The 26643-nt window shown below is 35.4% G+C and overlaps 2 protein-coding genes across 6 annotated transcripts in view; one reads left to right on the plus strand and one right to left on the minus strand.

Annotated features, from left to right (window-relative positions):
- The window catches only part of METTL24 (methyltransferase like 24), a 97726-nt gene extending 90950 nt beyond the window's left edge, over positions 1-6776 (plus strand). For 2 of the 4 annotated variants that reach the window (XM_010989590.3, XM_064486785.1), the window contains one exon: positions 2649-4037. In XM_010989590.3, the coding sequence (XP_010987892.3) occupies positions 2649-2963 (315 nt within the window). In that variant the 3' untranslated portion in view covers positions 2964-4037. Of the gene's footprint in view, positions 1-2648; positions 4038-5934 lie in introns of those variants that run through there. The other 2 variants (XM_064486783.1, XM_064486784.1) reach the window with 2 other exon arrangements.
- A 5667-nt stretch (positions 6777-12443) lies between these two features.
- The window catches only part of CDC40 (cell division cycle 40), a 44406-nt gene continuing 30206 nt past the window's right edge, over positions 12444-26643 (minus strand). The window contains exons 9-15 of one of the 2 annotated variants that reach the window (XM_010989591.3): positions 24984-25029; positions 22785-22886; positions 21640-21755; positions 21250-21383; positions 17027-17103; positions 15406-15550; positions 12444-14388 (exon numbers count right to left, since the gene is read on the minus strand). In XM_010989591.3, the coding sequence (XP_010987893.1) occupies positions 14211-14388; positions 15406-15550; positions 17027-17103; positions 21250-21383; positions 21640-21755; positions 22785-22886; positions 24984-25029 (798 nt within the window). In that variant the 3' untranslated portion in view covers positions 12444-14210. The remainder of the gene's footprint in view (positions 14389-15405; positions 15551-17026; positions 17104-21249; positions 21384-21639; positions 21756-22784; positions 22887-24983; positions 25030-26643) is intronic. The other variant, XM_064486786.1, reaches the window with a different exon arrangement.

Genomic DNA, 26643 nt, shown 5'->3' on the forward strand with positions numbered 1-26643 from the left:
TCAACCTATGTAATTCTGATTGAAGTGAAGAATTTTTGGCCACTGGAATCTAAAGGGGGTTGAGGGAGTGTGGTTGTGTTTGAAATACTTTTTGCTCTTTAGATAGGGTAGCATTTTGTAAATGAAAATTGAATTTCTAAAGAAAGCATATATTTGTTATGATTTAGCCTAATAATATGGTTTTTTCCCCTGTTGCTCATAACTTCTGATTGATAGCCTATTTAAAAAGTATGTTTGGAAAAAACATGCAAAGTCTATTCCTATATACTTCACCAATACACTTTTTAGGTGAATTTTAGGCTAACTTTACCCTGTCCCTTTAATACTTTGGTTTATTGATCACACTCAACATATGTAAACTCACAGAAAATCATGGTAGAAAATAAATCTACAAGAAACCTAAGAAATTTCTAACTATATGAATTGACACAACAAATGTTGATTTTGAGTTCTGAATATTTTCTGTACCAATTAGGAAATGTTGTGGATTTTTGATTAAATATTTCTTTTGGCAAATTAATTACCATAATTCAGGATTACTTTGCTTAAAAAGGCAAAAGGTTAAGCAAAGCCAAGGAAGTGCCAGGGCAGCAGAGATGAAATAAGAGTCAATTAACTATCGTGTCCAGTTCACAAAAATTATTTTAGTCTTGTATATTTTCACATGGAACCTGCCTTTACTCAACTCCTTTCAGAAAAGAAAGTTTGTTTTGGGTTTTTTTTTTTTTTTTAACTTTAGCTCATTAATTTTTGAACCATTGAACCAACAAATTGGTTTATGTATATCTAGCCTTTTCTAAGTCTTCTTGATATCCTTGGGGTTGTTACCATCATTATTCCCCTGGTGGACGAGAGGTACTATCCAAGACAGAGTGAAAGCAACTCCTGCAGGGTCTTAGGATGTCAGGCAAAGATCATTTTCTTGGACCAATTATGTCTAAATTCTTTGCTTCTCCTCCTCCACTCAACTTTGAAATCACACAAGGAATGTTACTGTTGCACTGAGAACTTCATGTCTCAGCTGCATATGAGAAATTGTCACACATGCAATGAGAGAGAGGAGAGGCTGGGGCAGGATTGGTCTTGGTCATTATCCATCCTTCTAAAGGCAAAGATACTTCACTTTCACAGGCAGGATATTGGTTGGCAGCTTCTAGAGGAGCCGTTTAGGGTTCTGCTGTCACCTCTTGGGACTACAGGCTTTGCTCTAGTGCAGTGATTCCCTCCATCCTGATCATTCCAGTTTGTGTCTGAATGCTGTCAGCCTTCCTCTGTGTGGTCAGATTATCCCCTTTAACTTCCCCCTCCATTTCTTGGCAGCAGAAAAGTCATTTTTTTAATCAAATCCTTGCTTACCTATAGGGCTGTTTTGCTGAGATTATGCCTGTAGAAAGTAATTCTTTAAGCTGGAAAATGTTCTGCTTCCCAGTGTAAAATGAGGATGTTAATAACAATAATTATATTCACTGACCCTTATTCACTCTCCAGTAGTACCTTATTTTCCAAAGCAAAAGCGTTTTAGAAACTCTGAGTTACCATTTTTCCTCTTTTTATTTTTTTAATGGGCAGTCAACCTTGTTTCATGGTTAAGAACATGGGCCATGTAGACAGACTCAGTTCAGATTTCACCATTGCCTCTCCAGCTATGTGACTGGGGATGGGTTACCCTCTGAGTCTGGTTTCCTCAACTTTAAATAGGAATGCTAGCAGAATCACCCTTGCAGAATTGTTAAGAGGAGTATATGAATATTGCAAGGTAAAGCACTTAGCATAGTGCTAGGCACACAGAAGTACTCAGTAAGTAATTAGCTTTCATTGCTTTCTGGAGGTATTTGGGATTCTGTTAGTCTAATGGATTTTGTGCAAAGCCAGCAGAAAGGAGCTGATTCTCATAACTTAATTAATTGCAAAATCTCTCCCATCCTACTCTTCTTCCTATATTCTGTCCTATCTGGAATGTGAGCTTGTATTTATCAGATGAACAGAGAATAGTGTTGCTTTAAAATTTTGTTTTAATTTTTAAAATTAAAAAAAATTGTAGAATGCTGTGCTGATATATACTTTATAAATAAATCATGGAATAATAATAATAATAATAATAATAATAATAATAATAATAATAATAATAATAATAATAATATTTTTTTTTACAAGTCCAGTGTTAAGATACCTGAGAACTTCCCCTGGCTTTCAGTTCTGATGAAATTGGAGAGGTATAAGATTTGTGAGGTGGGCTCTGAAGGCACTGACCCTCTGTCAGTCCCTCTCTGCAGGCCTTCATTCTGCCAGGACACGGATGGGCTCCCCTGAGTAGTGTTTAGGTTGCTGGGGAGAGGCTGTGGGCACAGGGTCCCGTGATACATATTTTCCAGCACTTCCTTTTCAGGAATTCACTCCCACTTGTCAGAAATTAAGAGGAGCCATCATGATTTCTGACTGGTATTTTATTATTTGTATATTAACATTTGGTGTGGAGTGAGGTTAGAAATCATGTCATAGGTGGTCATTTGAAAAAGACCTCTAACTCCAACACTTGAAAAATTCTGCTTTCTTGGGAGGTAGCTATACAGTGATGCTCCTGATAACAAGATGGTATTTTTAACAATGTTTATTGACTCTGCTAATCTCATTTCATCATTTTGTTACAGATTGATGTTCTCAAAGCAGATCTGGAAAGTGCAGAATGGAAAGTTTTGGAAAATCTTATTCTGGAAGATGTCCTTGAACAAATTGGACAGCTCATCTTTGAGATCCATCTCCACTGGCCCGGCTTTGAGGTCAGTGGCAGTGACAGCAGTGTTGTGCGGTTCTGGTACAGCCTCCTCAAAGAGTTAGAACTACAGGATTTCAGGCTTTTTCACAGTTACAAAGATTTATCTAAGCCTCAGCTGTTCCTGAAGAAAGATATTTTCAATGCAAGTAGCTGTTACACTCTGAGTTGGGTGAATACGAGATGGAAATAGGTTGCAGGCCCTCATCAAGAACTCAAGAAAATATTTGCAGCATGGAGCATGACTATGATTCTAATACACCTCCAGGCTCCCACTAGCCTGTGACCTGCTTGAGGCAGAGATTGTGTTATTGCCTTTGTAGTACGTGTAGCCTGGTGCCTGGCACGTGGTAGGGACATAGTTAATTAACACTTGTCGAGGGAATGGACACAGGAGTCAATCTCCTTCTGCCCAGACCCAGGCTCTTTGCCCGTTTGCCTCTGACAAAGAGGGGATTATTGTTCTCCTTCATTTTAACCTGGAAGATAATCCCCCACTTATCTCAGTTTTCCCTAAAATTTGTTATGTGTCTATAATCCATGAATTCACCACCATGAAAAAAATTACATAACATTTCCATTTTTATTCCTTAAATTTGTAGCCCACCATTTAAAATAGGACCTTTTATTTGATGTTAACTCACCTCTTTCAAGGTTTTTCTGGTTCACCGTGTCATTAACATTCTTTATAACTTTGTAGATTTCAGTCTTTACTCCCAAGCCTTTCCTGAGGCCATCCATGCTGTGGCTTTTTAAGAACCACTGATTTTGGTTTCTGGACACACCAAATTCTGTCACTAAGCTTGAAAGACTAGACTACCAAGATCTTCAGCTCAGGATTCTTTTCATACTCAGCCTTAAATCCCTTTCTGTTCCTATGAAACTAAGCACAAAGCAGAACTTGGGGGACTTCAAGCCTGATTTCTAGACCACAGACTTGCCTTTGCTGTCATTTAAAAAAAAATACATTATCTCTAAGATTAAGTGAGTTTTTCTTTGCTGATAGTTGGCATTTGTTGTAAGCCTGTGGCCTGAGGGCCAGAATCTCTCTCTTTCCTGGGATGGTTATACAGTGTTTCACAGGTACCAATTCTTTTTACATTTTTTAAAATTAAACAGAAAATGAAGGTTCTCAATAGTTCAAATGGTCTCTTATCATTTCTATTTTCAGGATTAGACATTTACCACTACACATGAGTTTTAAAAATTTTATTTAAAATAAATTAAATATTATAAAAAATAAACCAAATTATTACCTTACTATAAACTAAGTATATTTTCTGGCATTTTTTACATGCTGGGAGAGCAGGAAAACTATACATACATTATATGTTCGAGAAATCTGGGGAGAGAACTCGTTAGTTCTAATTACTACTAGACTTGATTCCTTTTCCCAATGCTTTCCCTCCTTTTATCCCAGACATTTCCTGGGTTGGCTTTTTGTTTCTTGCAGTGGTTTGAAAATAGCTTTCCTCAGGTGAGAAACCAAAATATATTAGCGTTAGATGATCTTACTAACTTGGGTTTAAAAGGGAACAAGACTTTCTGTAGTGATAATTTTTAAAAATATAAGTGAGATTTTTATATTAAAGTTTATAGTACACTAATAAAAGTCAGTGAGTTGGAGTACCAGTTTGAGTAACTGTGATGTGAAATAGTAGTTTAGCTGCTTTCAGTGTCCCTAGGTATTTCGGAAGTACAAGAAGTCCATAAAACTCTAAAGTGGTTTATACTGTTAGCTTGCATGCTGTAGCCTCCAAAACAAAGTTAACTTTAGTCCTATTTCTGTTCGGATTATATTACAGATTCTCTTTCATTTTTTAACAACAATTTTATACACTAAAGTATACATACTAAACCATTTTATACATTAAACCTTTAAACCTTCTTATACACCAAAGTATGAAGTGTACTAATCCTAAGGGTCTAGTCTGATCAGGTTTTAGATATGTTAACATTCATACCAAGATTTTTAATTCATAGGATTAAAGATTAATAGCATTACTGAAAGCCCCCTTTGTACAGGGCAAGTTACCACTTATTCCAGATTGGTGGTGCAGAACATTGGCTTCATCACACTATATATATATCTGAAGCAAGAATGGGTGTACTGTTAAGGAAAAAAAAGAAGACAAACTCAAAATAAATCACAAACACACCCACCCACACCCACCTACTAGGCAGCCTGTTCAATAGTTATTTGTACTTATTTTATGCTTTTTCCCAAGACTGTCCTTCATTCCCTTCATGGATGGTTTGAAATTTGTGTTGAATATTCTGACTGTTGCTATGGTTTCCTTGCCTCTAGAATTATTGTGCTTTTTGTGTGGGCCAGGGTTTCTTAACCTCAGCACTATTTCCGTTTTGAGCTGGGTAATTCTTTGCCAGGGGAGGGAGGGCCATTCTACGTGTTACAGGATGTTTAGCGGCATCCCTGGACCTCCCCACTAGATGCCGAGAGCGCCTTCCCTTCTTCCCCTCAGTGTGACAGCCAGATGGGTCTCCAGACAGTGGTAAAGTCCCCACGAGAGCAAAATCACCCACTGTGGAGAACTACTGGTGGAGGCCATGAGGATGGTCTAGACTGTCACAGCTCTGCTGTCTGGGGAGACCCTGCTCGTGAAGAGCAGGCAAAACAACCACTATTGCCACCATAAACCACCACAAAAGCAATATAAAAGGAATACAAAAAACAAGCAAAATCAAGAGCTGCTGTTTATAGAGAGCTTACTATATGCCTAGTACTGTGTATAGATTATTCCTAATTATCCTGACCTATAAGGAGACATAATTTTACTGATTATACAGTTAAGGAAATTCTAAGAGCCTAAATAGCTTATTCAGATTATTCAAATAGTAAATGGTGGAACAGGAATCTACATATCAGCCTGTCAGATCCCAAAGCCCATGTAGGTCCCCTCCACAGTGCTGCTTCAATAGTCTTTGACAAATGTAAGGACGTATTTTTGCTTCCCTATTAGTAAATGGGAAGGAAAACCTACAAATGTAGTAAGACCAGACCTGCAAATTTGTTGGAGTTGAGATCATTTTTGTAGCATGCAAGTTTAATTTTAACAATCTACTTAATTAAAATATGGCCACCAAACAGAGGCTTACTGAAAAAAAAAGTATGAGGACCCAACAACTTCTCTCAATATATTCAGGTTGCCAGAAAAGATCTTGCAAGGCCTGGAAGTGACGCTTGGCCCTGGCTGGTCCCAATACGTGGCACTTTGCTCCTGGATTTTAGAAATGGTCCAGTTACTCAGAAGTGCAGTGTGAGTTTCCTTTCCTTGTTTCAAACTTGCCTTTGACCTGTAGGTATATGAACTCAGAAGTGAATATCTATGACGTATATATCTTAATTAACTCCTACCAGATCAGTGCTTATAAATGAATCTGAAAATACAAATTTAATAATGCTCTTATCAAATGATTAAAAAAGCTGTTCTTTTTTAGATGAAAGACATGATATGTGAAAGACAGGATGTAAGAGATTCAGAGGTCAACCTTTTAGCACAAAATCTGTGTCACAATTTGAGATTAAACTCAAAGGAAAACAATTTTCCCTTTCTCTCTTAGAGTGATTGCATTTGATGCAGTTATAATAGGTTATCGTATAAATATTTGTAACTATTTGACATGTTCAAATGAAGTGAGGCAGGAAGAAGTAAACAAACTTCTGTTAGAATTGGTCCACTAGTAGTTACATCATGGTAGAACAAAAGTAAATTCATGAATTTACAGTGTTCAGTCCAAATCAGTTATGCATGTAAGCTTTTCTGCTTTGGCTGTAAGATTTAGTATATGGTAAATACAGTACAAGGTTTGCATTTCATAAGTATTACATGTTTGAATTTTGCAAAGCTTGGATTAATACCAGGGAAGCAGTCTCATCATATTTCTCCAGATGAAAAATGAAAGCCTCATTTAAACAGATTATTATACTTGACAATACAATGGTATGTACAAGCTCAATTATGTAATATGATTCTCTTCTTTTGGAGATAAATTTATGTTTGCCTTTTAAGCAATAACATTAATTCTTTTTGTACTAACCAATTGCTGGTTCTTTGTGAATTCACTACATTTACTCTTATGCTAAAATGTCTTCCTTTTTCTTACATTTAAAGGTACGTTTGAACTTATCACATGAAACCATAACACAAAGATTCAAGATATCATTAAATCGCCTAAATTTAGAAATTATTGAAATTCTTTAATTTTATTATATTTCTGTCCTTAAGAAAAATAAATCAAGCAAGTTTAATGTCACACTTTATATTTAGCACTGTATGGAGAAGTGCTAGTTCTCAACTCATTAAAACTCATGCTTGTGAGTGATTTCATACTCTCATGTAAGATATTTTAAGTTTTTCTTAGTGATTGGTTTTGTGTGATAAGAGTGTCTGAAATAATAAGGGGTATTTTTTCTTGCCAAGTTTGAATTCTAATCTAATCTATTTCAGTAGAGAAGCTCAGTATACATGGGACAGATACGTAGTCAGTAAGTTCCAGGGAGCTAGGTTGGTAAATGGCTGAGGTCCTGAGTCCCTCAGTGGTTCTCCTCCACTGCAGCCCCTCCCTCAGGATCCCCAGATCTCCACAAGATCAAACAGTTAATGTACAGCACAACAGGCAGCCTCCAGGACCCTGCCCCAGCACTGTGGTTAACGTCTGTTCTAACTGCTCTATGTCCTGCATTACTAGTCATTGGATATTTTGACATCACTCCTAGGTGAGTATATATAATAACAAAAAGTCCAAATGGATTCTATAACATTAATGAAAAACCACATTATGTATCAATAAAAATAAGCTATTAATTATCTGTACAAGAAAATATTATTTCTCAAGGATTGATAACACATCAAACATCATTTCCTTAGGGACCCCCTTATTGAAGAACCCCCAGCTATGTCTCCCTACAATGCCCTCTATTCTCCCCAGTTTTACACTCCTTTTACTTTAGTGTATTTGCTTGTGTAATGGCTTTCCCAGCAGACTGGAAGCTCCATGCGGGTAAGGGCCATGTCTGTAGCCCCAGTGCCTGTCATGGAGCCCACTAGGTAAAAGGTGCTCCATAAATATTTGTTGAATATGAATATAAAGAAAGCTATTTCACATAGCAATTTTCAGTGAAATTATTTCATCATCATTTGTTATTGAAGTTTTTTTTTTTTCTGGCATTAAAAATATCTTTGGAATTTAGATGGACCACTATCTCTAATTTTGGCTTATTTAATTTTAGGCACAATTTGTCTTTTTCTTGACATGGTTATTTATTGCACTGCTTGTTGCAAAACTTCCTGATTAAAGGATGCTAACCCGAAGAGCTTTTTTGACCTTAGGGACTTGAGAACTATATAATAATTGAATTGAATAAATACAATAATAATTAAAAGCTGAATTATTATTAGAAGTTATCCTAGGTTATTAGACCTCAATCTCCTTTTCTTATTCCTCATTGTCCTTTTTTTAAAAATCCAATTCCCAGAAAACACACCTCTTAGAGTGAGTGTATTAGACCACAATTTACAGTAGCATGGAGAATATTTTTCAGTTTATGAGAGGAAGAAGGTATGATGAAGTGAGGGTACTTCTGCCAAGGATAGGGGCTGGTATTCTACAAAATGATTACAGCTACATTGTTCTTCCAGGACAAAATAATCAAGGTAATTGTTCAAAGAGTAAAAACAAGGTGAGAGAGGGTACTGTGCTTTCCAGGCTATTTGACTGAAGTATGACCAAGAAAAGCCCTTTTTCGCACAGTTATGAGAAAGTGATGGGGATCTAACTCTATGGAAGAGGCCTTGAGAATGTCTTTAGCTGCAGGTTCTCTTTGCTACTAAGGGATGAAATAAACATAATCTTTTAAGCTACCTCAGAGAGAGGAAGCTGGTAGCCACAAAGATTAGAACACAAATATGACAGTTTTAAAAATACACAAGTAAGTGGCATTATGTAGAGGAGGCAGGATAGCAGGATGAAGGGAGACAGACTATGATACTGCTGCTAACTAGCTGTGTGGTACCGAGCAAGTCATCATCTTTATTGGCCTATTTTCCTAAATTGGAATATTTGATTTCTAAGATTTCTTCTAAGCTTGAAAATCTCATTATTCTAAGATTTTTGTGATTAGAGAAGGCTTAGATGGTGGTTAAATGATTTATTTACTTATGTGCTATAAAGGAGGTCTTAGGATAAATTCAGAAGGATCTAAATGATATGCCTATTCAGAAGAAAAGGCCCAGGTAAAAGATGAATCCATTATGATGACTCTCCAGTCATCAAGTGAAGTGCCCTTAGGGAAAGTACCTTCTTGGATAGCACACTTAAATTCACAAGTTTCTACAAGTCAGAATGTTTCAGACTGCACTTGTTTACCCTTCTGCTTCTAAACTGTCCTAACAAAGTGGCACTATCCCAAGATAATAGGTTAAGTGTTTATATTTATGGTGATCCTTCTGTATGTGTATGTGAGTATATATGTGTGCATTTATGTATATATGTATGTATGTGTGTGTGTGTATATATAGACAGAGATAGAGCAGGAAACTACACCGTAGTGGTCCTAGGAATTCAGTATGCCATTGATGGTTAGAGGCCTAGAGCACTAGAGGTAAGGCCTGTTGCGTTGGAGGAAAGGACTGGGACTGAGATACCTGCGGCAGTGGTAACTTCCGAGGGCCACAACCTCAGTGGAAGAGGGTTCTAAAAAATCTGCCCCCTCCCCACAACCCTGCCCCTGGAGCACAAGAAAGTCTATCCTTGCTGTTGATTTGGGGAAAAAGTTTATGAGAATTTGAGATCTCCAGTCTGTTTATGGGGTTGAATTTATAATCACCCGGTGAGGAAAACCATAAATTGAGAGGATGAAAAACCAGTTCTAGGGAGAGATAACTTCAGGGGTATATGGCAGAAGCAAATGTAAAACCACTCCAAGGACTCTTCAGCTTGGGCTTTCCTCCAAAAAACAAGACCCATGTAAGATGAACTCCTAATAAAACATTACAACTGACAAGGAAATGGCTCACCATAAGAGAGTTTACAGACATAATAAACACTGGGATTCTCAGCTCCAGAACTTGAGCTAAGAGTTATAGTCTTAAAGAAAGTGTAATATAAATTGTTTAAATTGATTAAAGGCACAAAAGACTAAATAGAAACCATAATAAAATAAGACATATGAAGAGCAGGCAGATATAAAAAAGTACAAATAGACCTACCATAAAGGAAAAATAGTCATTGGAATGAGTTTAATGGATTAATCAGCAGATTAGACACAGCTGAAGAGACTGTAAAGTGAACTGGAAGATAAACCAGTTGGGAGGAAACTACCTAAAATGCAGCACAGAAAACTATGAACATATTTATTTTTAAATGCGATATCTTGTAAGTAGTTTAAACCTTAAAACGCCTTCCAGAAGATGAAGCAGTGAAGCTGGATATCTGAGCCATTGTGCCTAAAAGGTGGTACTAGAACCATACGGCAGCCATATGTTGTTCCTGAGCACATAGCATGTTGCTGGTGTGACTGAAGAGCTGAATTTTAAATTATGTTTACTTTTAATTAGTTTAAAAACTTATACTTGGTTCAATTATTAGAAAACCCTTAGCTCTGTTTGGAACAACTTGGACATGTAAATCTACTTTGTATGAAACAGATAAAACATTTGATGAAAATTTAGTGTCTGAATTAAGATGTGCTTTTAAGTGTAAAATATACGCCAAATTTCAAAGACATAGTATGAGAAAAGTAAAATGTTAATTTTAAAAATAACTGAATGTTGAAATAATATTTTGGATTTATTATATACACGTATTATTAAAATTAATATCCCTTTATTAATGTGACCATTAGAAAATTAAAATTTACATATATGGCTCACACGTTTCTATTAAACAGCACTAAACTAGAACGCACACTTAAATGCAAAATGTTTGAGATTTGAGTTAGTCTTTCAGATCTCAAGTGCTGATGGTTGGAGAGTAGGGTGAGGGGAGCTAAAAATTCATCTGAAGACAGTTATTGCAATGATAGGAAGCTGTACAAGCAAAGGAGTGACACCTTGTCACTAAAAATAAAGCCGCTCTGAGAACTCTGGCTGCAAGTTGTGGCTTCTTTTCCCTTAAATTCCAGATAAAGTTGCAGTGATTAGGTTAAGAAAATTGTTTCTACAATTATTAAAGTGACTCTGAACATGGGAGGTGTATATATAAATATATAAAGTGTTAAATATCACATACATACATACATACATACAAACATATACACATGAGCACACATACACACGTATATATTTATGGTTAACTAACTTTCTTTTGAGTTTACACATACTAAATAAACAGCATAGTTTCTGAAATACTTAAGGTAAACTCAAACTCTTCACTAATTCTCATTCTTACTGTGAATCTGGGGACCTTGCTAAAAGTGCCAACTTTGACCCAGTGTATGAATATATACGTATTTTAAAAACTGCAGTCTTCTCCTAGTTCATTCATTTTATTTACCCATTGATCAAATAAACATTGAATAATGTGAATTTTAAGCCAGGTGCTGTGATAGTATCTTCTTTCCATTGGATCTTCTCCTTCTTAGGTCCCTTCGTACTTGCTTTGTTTATACTGTTATACATGACACATCATTGATTTTTAGGACATAGCCTTATTTCAGAGATGTCAGAATGTGAAAAACATGCATCTTTGATGAAATATAGCATCAGTGTTCCCTAGGTCTCACTTTGCGACCCACAGTTAACACTGCTGATTGATAATTTGACCTGGATGGAACTTCACACTTGCCTTCCCCATACCTGAATTCACATGGCTCCCCCAACCAGAATTCTACTTTCTTCCGAATTCTGTCTCTTAGTAAGTGACACCATCTCCAGATGATTCTGATGCAAGTGGTTCTCAATCCACATTCCGAGAAAGTGTTCTTCAAGGAGAGCCTCTATAATTGTTGCTAGTGCTGCAATCCTTCCAGCTTCCATCCAAGGGATTGCTATTTCACTGTCAACATTTTCTTCCAGATAATTTATAAACATGCCAAGGACAACAACCAGCCTCACAATGCATCCAAGAAATCACTCTATACTTTTCTACTTAGAGAAGTGCCTGTTTGATGCTACTCCCTGTTCCGTATCTTAAAACTGGCTCTTTATTTAGCACAAAATATTCCCAGCTTCTGCTTCAACATTTAAATATTCAATTAAACCTTTCACTAAAGCATTACTTTTATTCTAACTTTTAGGAAGGAAATTTGTCCTGGGTGTGACAAAAGGGTTGCAGTGAGGGAAAGGAACCAGATGGTAACCACTTAATTCTAGTAACAACATGACCTTGAGACTTTTTTATGCTGGAAAAGAACTCCACTCATTTGCGTACTCTAAAATGGGTGCAATCATGACTCAATGCCACCACTCAGTGAATAAATACGGAATGCGTTAAACTTAATCTGTGTGCTCTGAGGGTACTGCCCTGAATTTTTATTATTTATTTAGAATAAAGCCATTAATATACCATATTAATAAACCATACTCACCTCTAAAGCATCATTTCTCCCCATAAAAATCAAAATGACCCATTCAAAATCTGCAAATGGTTTAATTTGGTGTCTCAACAGAGTTAAGACTTAAAAGGAGACTAAGAACAAAAATTTTGATAACACTTTCTACAAAAAATGCTTTATTTAAAAATATGATCTTTTAAAAAAGAGACAACTTTTATATACAGTTCCTTAGTTAAGAAACAGTTTAAAACACAATAAAATAAACCCAGATTTAGAAATTATGATTTGTAACATACACAATACTGGTGCCGAACAAGATAGTTTAAATGTATGATTATTTTTGTCCCATCATATTTCAGTAATTCACATTTGTTAAAACCAGTGGTTGGGATTAAAGAAAAGCTCTTGTCTGAATTCTTTCCTCTTCGGGAAATGACAGCCACCCTTCCTGGCAGATATAGAAATGGCAGTGGCTAGGCAGTGTATTCATATTTCTTTGAGTGCCCATGTGTCCAAAAATATCTCTACCACATTTATTCTTTTTCTATTTCCTTCTTTGAAATTTATTTTTATATGGCTATAGAACCTGGTCATCTACACCAGGTATTTTTTCATTTTAACGTTTAAAAATGGGAGTTCTAAGAGCAAGGAGCATGAACTGCTCTTGATAGCAAAGAACTCATGTCCCTAGGATATCAGCACTCAACATGATTTTGGTCTCCAAGTTAGCACTTTGAGAAACTACGAACAAATCTTTTATAGCATGGTACTGAAATATTTCACAACACATTCAAACATCTAATATAGATTTGTAATAAAACAGGAGAGATGGCTTGTCAAACTAAAGTGCTATTAGCTATTATATTCAAGAAGCTAAATTCACAATCTGAAGTTAAAAAAAAAATTTTTTTAACCAATCACAGTCCTTGCTTCTCAAACTGGGAACCCTAGCTATCTTTCCTGGAGTGTCAATTTTACCCAAGGATTTAGAAAGAAGTTAAAATTTTTTTTTAATCTTAAAAAGTTCTGTTGAATATGTTCACAAGCAAAATCAGAACAATCTTAAAGATAAACCTACAACTTCAAAGAAATTACAAGATGACACTCTGAACTATGCCCTCATATCCATTCTCCTATGAGGAGTATTTCAGTAGTAACACCTGTGAAGCAATGACCTATGAGACCCTGATTTCTCAAAGTGTAGCCACGTCCTTAGTGGACAGTAAATACAAATACAATTCAAAGTCTTGATTCATTCTCTTGAGTTCCATCTTCAAAAATAATGTAATTCTCTAATTATGGATAGTCCTTTCTATACTGATTAAGAAGAAAATCAAGGAAGGAACTCTGGACTGATTTTTATTTTACATTGTTTAATAATGAGAGGAATGCTGTAGTCAGAGAAGATTGTTGGCTTACAACTAAACAAACACAACATAGGTCATAAAACACTAGAACTCCTGAATCTGAAAGATTAGAACTTGACCCATTGAAAATAATGGGAACATTGTGGGTGATTTTATCCATCTTTCAGATTCACATTAAATTATATCATCCCTCTTCCTTCCCTTTTTGTGGAAGAGGTAAGCCACTAGGGATTCTTTCTCAGCTCCAAAGGGATCCTTTCAGTATGTCATAGGGGTAAACCCAAACTGCCTGCCAACAACAACTGCTTGTCAAATAAGAAAGTCAATGGTCATTCTCTGTATAAATAACACTTACAAAGAACAAAATGAAATTTCCAATGAAATTATATGAGTCAAATTTACATAGCTTTTTTTTTAAACAATGGGTCAGCTTTATAAGGCCATGTAAGAAGATCATAATCTGTAAATCAAGTTGCCATCCAACACATTTAATAGTTAAATATAGTTAAATATGACACTGGATCAAAAATGATCCTGGGTAGTTTAAGGATTAATCTCATTAATCCCACAATTTAATGAGACCATCCCAACCACAAGTTATGACTTTAGATGTTTCATGAGGATGCCACACTGCGCCTATACACACTTTATCATGAGCTTTAAATCTACTGTAGAGTTTTGTGGTCTTCCAGTCCCAAACGTTTAATTTTCCATTTCCATCTCCTGAAATCACATAGCTGCCATGGGAAGAAAAATAAATTCAAATTATTCAAACATCTAAAACCAGTAAAGTGGATGAGGAACAGAGAAAGAGTCTATCTTTTTCACCTTAATATATATATATGTGTGTGTGTGTGTGAATATATAATATCCAGAATAACAAGGTGGAGTATAAAACAGTCTATAATTTAAATTTCTATCAAAAAACCTCCCCATTGAGTGACCAATCTAAGAATAAAAATTATTTTTAACTTGGAAAATTGGGAGACCCAGGGGCCACAGTGAATGCAGTATCACAATCCCTCTCTAGACAGTCAGAAATAGGCAGGCTAACCAATTTCACACAGAGCCAGCAAACACATGTAGACCCATACAACCGTAGTAGCTCTACCACTTTCCAAATTATTTTTTGGCTCCAACAGCTTTTAAATATGTCTAAGACTGACTCAGAGGTAGGAGTCTAAGTCTCAATTTCCAGGCTAAACATACAAGTTTACAGTGATTTCTGAAATTACTGATACTCATTTATTTTAGCTAATGATGGGGGAGGGAGGAGATGAATGCGGCTTCTCTCAACTCTAGGCTTTACAAATTTAGTGTGACCTAGAAACATTCAGAAGCTGGATTTGAGGTTTCAGCACAGAAAAGCTGTAGTGAAGTTGTTAACTTCAGCCCCATGATATAGGATTAATCCTTCTGGTGTTCATTCAACCACAGCAATATAGTGATTATAGTCCTCCTAACCTTGTTTAGAAAAGCAGAGAGAAAGTGAGATATTGCCTTACAGACAGGGATTCATTATGAAGGTAAAGGGCACAGAACTAAACAATAGAAGGAAACATACTGAAGAAATTAAAAAAGCCGAATGCAGTTGTCATAACTTGTTCTTGCCTTTTATCTGGCATTTTGATAACCTCCACAGTTCTCATACAACTACAAATGTGAAAGTGATTTGTACAGTGCTATTATTTGTATAGCAATAGCTTATATTATCATATTTGAATATCAATATATATGACAAGACTTAAACTTACCTCATGTCTGGTGAAAAGTCTACCTGACAAGCATAGCCAGCTACCATATGGCCCTTAAAAATTTTTTTCTTATTTAATCTAAATCTGTTCTGTGCTCCAAAAATTAAGATTTGGTTGTCCATCGACTGGCATGCCAGCCATTTCCCTGCAAATTCAATAAATGAGACATTTAGAGCAAGACTGAAAAATTTAAAAAGACATTATTTTAAATATGTTCAGTCATTAGTATTCTTTTGTTCCCAAAACCTTTTAATAATGGGAAAATGAATTTACCATACCACCTAGAAAATGTTACAATTTTATTGCTGGTGAGAGGTATTTACATATAAAGTAATGAATGTTGCTCATACAATCTTGTATCTTTGGCCACTTTTGCTATAAATTTCTTTTTTGTTTAAATAAGGATATACATAACTCTGAGTTTAGTGTTAATAGAACTCAATTAGCTTTATGAATGAAATTAATTTGTAGTGAGGATAGACAACAGAACCATGGAAAGAAATCTATTTATGTTAATTATGGAAAGAGGAAAAACAAACTCTACATGGGAAAACCTAAGATTATTAAATAGAACTGTACAAAAAAGATATGATTAAAAGAATTCTAATAACTGTTGTGGGCCACATTATTTTCATCTGCCAGGACTCCCAAAGCCCCTAGAGCCTAAACTGCAGTAACTTTGCATCCTATATATTTGTAGATATGATTAACTAAGGGACTAATCCTAACAGTGCCCACGGTCTGAGTGGGTAAATGGCCTTGTTCAAGATGGCACAGTATTTGTAATGGATGTTTAAAAAAACGCACATGAAATGCAGATGCACAGTGATAAATATAACTGTATACAATATGGTGATTATCAGAAAAGGACTCAACTAGGCTGTTCTTCTCATAAAAATCATAGGGCATTTGACAAATGATCACTGATTTGTTTGTGACAAGTACCCTGAATGGAAGAACAAACTCTTGCTCTTCTTCCTTGCTCTACACTCACAGTAGCTGTGTGAGTCAATAGTGGCTTTGATGACAAGGCTGCCCACACATCACATCCTCTACTTTAATACCCTGATGGTAGAGCTAGAATTGTATCAGTCTGTCTGTGGTACTTGTACTTAAAAAAGGCAATGGGATCATTGAATAGAAAACAGTATTAAATAGATACATCTTTTTTATTTTTGCCTGAGAAAATCTTTTATAGTGAATTTGCTAAGGTGTTCTCATTATAGGGAACCAGACCAAAATTTCCTATCCCTAGAAGAAAAATAGCTTCTAATAAATCACTAAATGGGTTTTTGAACATGATTCTGTTGGAAGGATAATTATTAAAATAACAAACAAACAAAAAAACCCGATTCTCTAATCGAAACCCTTAGATGCTTGGTCAATGCTGGTTACAAATCATTGGTTCTTTTATTTTTAATTAAAAAAAAAAAAGAATGGATGACATGACGCACATAAAAATAAATGAGTGATTATTTCTAATACTGAAAAGATTTCCTTATACAAGTATGGCACTGTGACAGACCTCCCCTAGGCGGGAATGGCCAAGGTTCTTTTCAATCTAGAAATCACACTGTATCTTAGAAGCTCATTTAAAAACACATTCTATCTACTAACTCACCATTTGGAGACAAAGTCACTGCAGGCATTGAGTGCATACTGGGTTCAGCTATATACTTGAAATCCACAGGTATATCCCTAAAAATTAAAAACAGCTTATCAGAGTAGTTTTTTAAAGTACTGTTAGAATAATAGTCTCTGAAACAAAAGAGATACTCTTGAAATTAGATATTTAATAAAGCTTTCATGAAACGTCCTAAAGGAAGCAAAATCACAAAATGACATTCTATTGCCTACTATAAATCTTTTACTTTCCAAATGACTTTCCAGGATAATTATAAGTGTCAGTGATTTAGTTTTCTGTCTCTATTTGATTTAAACTTTGGCCTTAGTGTTAAAAAAAAAATCTGTTACTAAGAGTTCTTTAATAATGAACTCATGTAAAAATATACCGTGGTAGGCAGAAGCAAGATGTCTGAGGCAAGCCTACAGGAAATATTTTTATTTTACCTGCCAGTCAACCTTAACTTGTTACTCTGCAAGCAGGTGAGAGTGCTAAAGAGCCTTCAGCAATGCAAATGGATGGGAGGCAAAGCCATACAGGGATCTGGGAGCAGGTCAAGCCCATCCAGAAATTAGATTAAGTACTTGGTACCTGGACATCTTCTATTTTCATTTTACATGTAAAGTATTCCAAATGTGTATGATGTAGGAGAAAAAGCATTTTAAAAATTCTCATGTGAGTGATACAAAGGATAAAACAAAAATCTAAAACCGGTCACCTAAATCTAGATCCATCCAAAGTTAAGTTCTTTTTGTTCTTAATATTCTCCACGATAAAAATTTTTTTAGTAATTCTGAAGGATTTTTGTCTTGCTGCTTTTCATGTGACATCAGAAATATTTTTTTATAGAGTAATGTTTTGGAAATGTAATTTGATAATACAAAATATAAAGCAGCAATTTCAATTTCAAACTATGGTTCAAGTTCAAAGACTGATTAATTTGAAAATAACAATAGTAACAACAATAATAATTTGCCTTTAATTAAGAATTTTCTCTATCCATCTATCTACCCAGAAGAAGCAAATGACTGGAAAAAACCTCTATCGGAGTCTCGTTAGAGGAAAACATTTTCAGGTATAACCTGGGGAGCAGTATCATTTATCAAATCTCCAACCCCTTATACCTCTAAGGTACCAGTGAACATTGACATTCAGAATGACTCATATGTATTGAGAAGAGCCCTCAGTTCTATTGTTTTTCTTTCCTCATATTATTGGTGGCTGATAATTTTATAACATGAATTAAAACATAAGATCATTAAAAAATAAATTTACCATCGTTCATATCAACCAATGTTTTACTAAAAGTAAGCAGAAACATTCAAATAGATCACTTATTTCAAAGACTTGTGGTACCCTGAGCTCTAGAACAAGAATCTGAATTCCCTACGAACTTCATAACTGCTAGTAAAAATGTCTGTCAGGCGCAGTTATATTTAATAAATAATAATTAAATAATTGCAAATCAGTATAATAAGCCAGTAACTTATGTTACAATTAATCTTCAGTCTGGAAATGAAATCATCCAAAAAAAAAAAAAAAACCTAACAAAAGTCTATGAAATTTTAAAGATAAACAGTAGTCTCAACCTCTGTAAAAGTTTCTTTTAAAAATATTTTAACGAAAATAAATGCCTTTGGGAGAAAACATGACTATGATACCTCATGAATTTAGGCAATTAGAATACCACAGGATGCTCAACATCTAACTACAATCTTCTCTTCTCCTCTAAAACTGTTTATAATGGTCTTAGTTTGTATTGTATTGTTTAAGGAAACCCAAGTTTCCTTTGGATAAACCTGGAGGGTGTTATGCTAAGTGAAATAAATAAGAGAGAAAAATACTGCATGGTATCACTTACGTGTGTGGTCTTTAAAAAAAAAAAGTCAGACTCATAAAAATAGAGTAGAATGGGGTGGGTGGGTGTTGGGGTGGGTAGAGAATTAAGCAAAGCTAGTAAAAGGGTACAAACTTTTAGTTAGAAGATGAGTAAGGCCTGAGGTTCAACTGTATACCATGGTGACTATAGTTGATAACACTGTATTGTATAACTGAAATTTCCTAAGAGACTAGAACCTAAGTGTTCTCATCAAACAAAAAAGTAAATATGTGAGGTGACAGATATGTTAATTAACTCAGTGTGAAAGGGCTAATTAATGCATAATGTATATCAAATCATTATGTTGTACACTTTAAAAACATTACAATTTTATTTGCCATTTATACCTCAATAAAGCTGGAAAAAAAAAAGAAAAAAGGAAAAAAAAACTTTGGAATCAGTCTGATCTAAGTTTGAATTCTGGATCTTTCATGTCTTGTGGAACCTTGGGCCAGTTACTTAACCAATCTCAGTTCCCTTATCTATAAAATAGGGATAGCAGACGCACCTATCTTATAAGATTACTTGCCCATTAAATGAAACAGTTCATGTAAAATGCTTAGTGTGCCTGGCACATAGAAAGAGCTCAATAATGTAACTTCATTAATAATTATGGCAATAATGATTTCCTTAGACATTCAGTGCATACTACATGCCATACCCTGTGCTGATGCTGGGGACAAATAAGAGAGGATGACTGACACATGGTTAGGAACTTGTCAGGGAAGAGGAAAAAATTAGCACTAAAAGGCTGTGGGAAGCAAAGGGCTGCAGAGATGACAGAGAAGAAGCATCTAATATCATGTCAGGACTGGTTAGGAAAGCTCCAGTAGCAAGTGAGAAGTAAACTGAAATCTATAGGATGTCATCATTCATAATGAAATTATATTATGACTCTTAGGAATATTTCTTAAGCTCTGAGAAGAAAAAAAAAATGCTAACATCAAACTCTTTAATCAAAATATTTTGCTGACCAATGCTGTAATTTAGAAAACACACACGTTCTAAAAGCCCTATAATTGGTGCATCATTTATTTACCCATTTCTTTTATACGGCAACACATTTTAAAATGGAGCTGAAATATCATATGAAGGTAGAAACATCTGAAAGTTTAAGCATAATCAAACTGTTAAAGACAAACAAAACAAAACAGCTATAGTTATGCTAAACTATCTAGTTTGTTGTGCAAGTGGTCTAAATTGGCTTATATAAAACTTGATGTCCACATGTTATATGCAGAGAACCAGATGTTCTCTGCATATAACATCATTTCTCAAGTAGGAGAGATCTTAGTTATAATACAGTCTCAAACAATGACCTTAAGAATGATGTTAAGACTACATTTAAAATATAGTCAACTCTCCATTAATTGGGGGTAATTTGGAGGGGTGTACTGGCAGTGAGTATGGGAGAAACTGCAGTTAAATCACATCAAATCTTCAGTAACCCAAACTGTCCTGACAATGGTTAGGGATCTGCTCACCCCCAGACAGACTCAGTTTCAGGAGGAAACTATTGCCTGTAGTTCAAGGCTTCTTACTTCCTAAAGGAGAAGAACTTCTGGGGGTGGGAAGACACTTTCTAGCCACTGCTAGGCTATAACCATAGTTGAGCTGTGCTTTATAACTGACTATGAAAACAAATATTCATTCTAACAAAAAGATTATTATGCATTGCTTTGGAAAATCAATTATAAAGTATGATCAATGATACTCAGTGAAATTAACTTTAGTATTTCTTCACTTTAGAAAAGTGTCATTCTCTAGGAAAGCAAAATTAACCAATATATTCTGATTATACTGTACAAGTAAAACATTTGTTTCCTACCATAATGGGCTATGAACAGTAGGACACAAGGGTGAGGACATGGGGCAGTTCAGTATTGAATAATCAAAATGCAGACATTAAAAAAATTAAGAGATCTTAAAATATTTTATTGGGTTGGTTCTAAGGCCAGGATCTTAGGCTCAGTTCCTAGCATAAGCAATACAGTATATACATTTGTGACCCCTGCTTTTTGTCAGTTATTTTGCAAAGATAAGATACCTAATAAAGCATGTAAGACAGCACTACACAAACTTTTCACTATTGCAAGAAAAGTGACTCAAAATACATATCCTTTAGATAGATTATCCAAGGACTATAAAAAGTAGCATGTTTAAATTTTTATTTTCGTATTCTGGATACTTGAATAGTTAAAACAGTTTGATGGGCCAGAGATCATAGTTGTAAAAATATTCAGATTGCAAAGATGGTTGCATATTATCAGGCTTTGTCTTTGGCTACAAAATTTAAATTGTTTGCTTGATATAAATCAGATTTGCGATGATAAAAACTCACCATTCCCAAACTCTTAGGCTTTTGTCATCAGATGTGCTCACAAATCTCCTATTCTCATCGACAAAAACAATGGTGTTGACAGCTCCCAAATGCCGATCATACTCCTGCACAATTTCTCCACTTCGAATGTCCCACTGTATATCAAATAAGAGAAAGGGTCAGAGATAGCAGTGGAACACGTTTATGAAAACAAAGATCATAATTATGGAAAGTGAAGAAGGAAAAAATATCTCCAACATCATGTTTTTATAAATTTAGTTTTTTGCTAAGAATAGAGTATTAGCAGTCCCTAAAAGTAACAAACATTAAACAAGTTAATATTCCTTATTCCATTCTCTGATACAACATAAAGCTCAGGAATCTTAATAAAAATATTGTCAAAAGACTTACTTGCACAATCTTTTTATCAGACATCCCAGCCACAAAGAGATTTTGCTTATCTTCATCAGGATTAAATTTCACACAATAGGGTACTTTTCTGTTTGTAAACCTTGATATACACTGTCCTGAAACCAAAGACCCAAGTTAAAGTAGGTAAAATGAATCTGACCACTTAAAGACAATCCTGAGGTTAAGTTAAGATCTAGAGATCATCTACTTAATGTATTTTGAAGGGCAGCCTATTTGTTCTTTACAGTAAACTACACTGTTCCTTTTCAAAGATTTTTGATGATTAAAAGTATTTTCAAAAATAAATCTGTATCATCAATTGCAGAATAGACAAAGCTCTCCAGGTGATTACAGTATGCAGCTAGAGTTGAGGACCACTGCCAAAGAGGTTAAGAGTATGGGTTTTGGCATTAGAGAGAGACTGGTTTGAACCTAATTCAGACATTACCAGCTGTGTGACCCTGGAAAAGATACCTTGTTATGTCTTGATTTCCTCATCTACAATTTATATATAATTTTTAATAATAAATAATAGTATTTTTCTCACAGTGGTATTTTAAAGGTTGAATGAGATACTACATGTAAGTGCTTAGTACAATGCCTGGTAAAGTGTTCAATAACTATTAGCTATTATCTTGACTCTTGAAAATTGGTAAGATGAAAGATGGTTCTCTAATTATGTAAAATTATACTAGCCACAATGTACTGACATTAATATGTGAATATATAAAACCATCTGCCCATGGAAGTTCAGAGCTACATTTTAACCAGCTGGGACAATTAAATTGAATTCTGTTCATTAGACATTTATTATGCTTCTATTATGTGCAATGCAGTGTGCTAGGTGATGTAGGGGAACAAAAAGATCAATTAAACAGTCTTTGGAAATTTTCAAATTTCCTTTTCTATCAATACTTTTGCTTTATCAATTGTATTTGATGGAAACAAACTTTTATAGTTTCATAGTGAAAAAGCTACGTATATAGCTGAGTTTCAACTCTACATTTTGTGGTATTAGCTAATAGTCAATGATATGAGAATCAGCAGTTAGAGGAGGTAACATTTTGTCACAGATCAATCACATTGTTTCATTTAAAAATGGTAATTTATAAGATAAATATGTGTTAGTGTAAGTGAGCTCTTACCTGTCTCAGTGTCCCAGAGCTTAAGATACCTGTCATAAGCTGCGCTGAGGAACTGTGTCCCTGCAGTATTAAAGCAGATGTCCCTAACAGCTTTACTGTGACCTAAAGGCAGAGACAATAGAAATGGAGGTGAGGTGAAGTATCTTCTTTTAAAATATAAGCAACATAAGAGAAATAGCATTAAAGAGTATTTTTCAAGGCACACTGAGTCAAAATCACTGGAACCCCACCTCCTGATTTACTGACTCAGAATATGTGGGCTTGGGAATGTAGGTGGTTTTCTTCCCCATCTTTGAAAATCTCCTCAGGTGATTCTGATGTCTAACAGTTAGGAAAGAACCAAGAGAAAAGATCTAACTTTTTTTTTTTTAAAGTCTGTCATGGCACTCTCTTAATATGTAATACATCCAGCTGATGACTGAACAGCCAAGAATTTAAGGAAACATAATAGGCCAATTATTGCCAACAAAGGAGACATTTTGAAGGTTCCTTCTCAGATTACTTGCCAAGCTGGAGGTGAAAAGAATGTGACCTAAACCTGAAGTTCATGAAAATTGTAGCCTTTGTTCAATAATTGTATATTTGTGACCACATTACCAAATTTCATAGAAATGGACTCAGAATCTGAGACTAAATCTTTTTGAAAACAAATACTAACTACTGTTTAGTCAAAATGGCTTTTGACAATAAATTAATTTTAAGATGCTTTGCTTGGAAATCAATCTTGCCAGACCAATCAACTCTTCTGAAAGTTCAGGAACAAATAAAATGTGGCTAAATGAAAGCACAAATTTCCCTTTTTAAAAAACCATCTCACCGTGACCAAGACTGCCAAGTACAGTTGTGCAAAATGTGCATGACACAAACTGTCAGCCGCACACAGAAGCCCTGTACCATCACCAGTGATGAACTCTAGTCACGCAGAATGTACTATGGCAGTTAGGCATTCTTTCCTACAGCAGGAGTCCCAGTCAGAGCTGCTATCATCTTTCTAAGCAGGAAATTTTCAGTTTTCCACTGAAAAACTGTCTGTTAGGGCAGCAGAGACAGATAGGGACCAAATCCCCTACATAGCAGGAGACATTTCGTTCTCTAGATGCTGTTGAGAGCCTTCCCACAAGTCGTCCTTTAGGCTGCCCCAGCATCTTGGGCAGTATTTATTTGTGTGGTGAGGCCCTAAAATCATAACAAAGCACTGCAGAACGAACTCCCACTGAAATCTAAAAACAGAGTCACTACAATTCACACAAAGGGTCTTCAATGTGATTTAGTTTAATTTGGAATGTAACCAGCCTTCACACAAAATCTAACAAAGAATAAACTGTTATCTACTAACAGGGCTAGTCTACTACAAAGCTGCCCTCTTTTTGGCCTTCTTTCCCTCAAGGAGTTCTCTCAGTCTTATCCTTTTATCTGCTTTTGTTGCCAATTCCCAACCTCTCTTCAGAGCTCAACATCTGGCTATCTAGTTGCTACTGGACATTTTCATCTCAATATCCCAAAGGCAGCTCAAATTCAATGAGTCTGAAACCTCACCATCCTCTTATGGTGAACTGTACCACCATTCATCCAGCCACCTGGGAGTCACTCTAGGTTCCTGCCTCACTCTTACCACTCATTTCCAGTTACTAAGTCCAACTGGTTTTAACTCTTGATCGTTCTTTCCTCTCCATCTCTGCTGCTTTAATTCACGCTTTCATCAGCTCTAATCCACACCAAGGAAATAACCTTGTAATTCATTTTCTTGCCTCCAAGCCTGTCTCACCAAAGCATCTTCTGTATTGCCATGGTGATCTTTGTGAACTTCAAAGCTGATCATGCTGCTTTCCTTAAAGAGCTGTTCGGTGGTTGGCTTCCCAAGGCCCCCAGGATAGTCTGAAGGTCTCCCACACTCTGCCCCCTCCGCTGCTTTTCTCCACTTTCATCTTTCACCATATTCCACATGTTTAACGATTCTGAAGTACAAGAGGTTCCCCCAAAGCAACGTGTTTTCTCATACCACTTCTGCTTTAGCTTCTGCTGCTCTCTCTTCCTAATTCTCTTTGTCTATGTGGGGAGATTTACCCCTCCTTCAAGACTCAGCTCAAGTCTATGAAAACTTTCCTTCATATCAGGGTAGTAAAATTACTGTCAATGATTTATCTTAGTTTAAAAAGTCTTTTCAAACAGATTTATAGCCAGAGAGAAAAGAAGTATTACCAATAAATGTTCGCAGACAGCGCCTGTCTCCATAAACCTCCCATAGCTGGAGAAAAAAAATTACACAGAAATATTAAATTTAATACAAGACTTCGATAAAATGACAACTTTCAATCAATAACAAAAGTCATATGCCAGCCATGTGTGTGCATAACTGTGTGTACAGAGGATTTAAACAAAGGCATTACATGTCATTAAACATACTGCTTGGTGCTGCTAGTCTGTGTTGCACTATTTGGACTACACACACACACACACACATACACTTTAAAACTAAACTTTGAAATCAAGAGAATTTAGATGGAGCTTATACAGGTGGTTTTCATTTTCTTCTTTTCTGTATTCAATATATTTTCTATGATGAAAAGTTTCTACTTACATAATACTCTGAACTACATTTAAAATTCTTTAATGTTATTAAAACTGCCATGTTTATAACATTTTGGTACTGATAGGTTTTTTTTTAAACTTTTCTGAAGTATTCAGTATTATAAAAGCTATTATGAAAATGATGACCCAGACTAAAATGTAACAGGCTCATAATTCTTATCACATCTAAAGTGAATACATACAATAGCTTCGAAACTATCTTTATTCTTGCCTGCCTCAAATCCAAGCCTTAACAGTGTTGCTAGTGCTCTAAAATAGAAAGCACTGCCTGGCCACCCAAAGCCCACAGGATAAAGTTTCAGTTCCCAAGGATACCAGAAAAGGACCTGCAGGATCTGGTCCCTCCCTTATGATTGCAGTCATTCTGTGCCTCTTGGATTCTATACTCCAGCTATCACAAAACCTGTAGTTTTCAGCACATACCATGAGATTCATTCTGTTCACTCCTCTCAGACATATTCTACTCCCTATGCTCCTATTACCCTAGCTTAGTCACCTTCCTATTGGGGTAAGCTTCTTCTATGAAACCAGAACACCTTGCACCTGCCTCAACAACAATCGTTTACATCATAATGAAATGATCCCCTTAATAACTTTTTATCCACATTCTGTTGCAAATAATAGGTAAATGTCTACAGACATGGACTAATTTGAATTTTATGCTTTTTTAATTGCTTCTAAATAGAACTTATAGTTTGTACGAAGTAGAGGTTAAAGGAAATAAGGGTTTTTATTCCAAACTGTTGGTCTGTCATATAAGTCACTACGTACAGGCAAATGCCTAAATGGTTGCTCTCATCAAAAAAAGTTGCCTTTTTTTTTTTTTAACTATCCATGAATTATTTACAAAGAATAAAATTTTCATCAGTAAACTTTCCAAGTCTCAAGAGCACTATAGGGTTGATATTTATTGATCACTATAATGATCCGGAAACAAGACACCAAAAAGATACAGATTTAAGTTTTTAAAAGGCTTTTCCATATTCAACTTGACATGTATTGGCAACTGAGTTTCTTCTACCACACACTCTATAGCTAAGCGTCGGTTAAAGGTGGAGCTTCTCAAGACCACAAGTGGGAGGAGAGGCTTGGGGCATTTCTCCTACTGGCTGTAGAAGGGTGAATCGCATTATTTACTCTCTAAAAATGGGACTTTAATCATATGTCCTCTCTACTTTTAAGGTACTGAGAAACAAATGAACTCAGTTACATTATCCAAAACCTCTATAAAAATGCATTATTAGTGATGAAATATTTGTGTCTAAAGCCA

This window comes from Camelus dromedarius, chromosome 6 (genome assembly GCF_036321535.1).
Source record: "Camelus dromedarius isolate mCamDro1 chromosome 6, mCamDro1.pat, whole genome shotgun sequence".
Lineage (NCBI taxonomy): Eukaryota > Metazoa > Chordata > Mammalia > Artiodactyla > Camelidae > Camelus > Camelus dromedarius.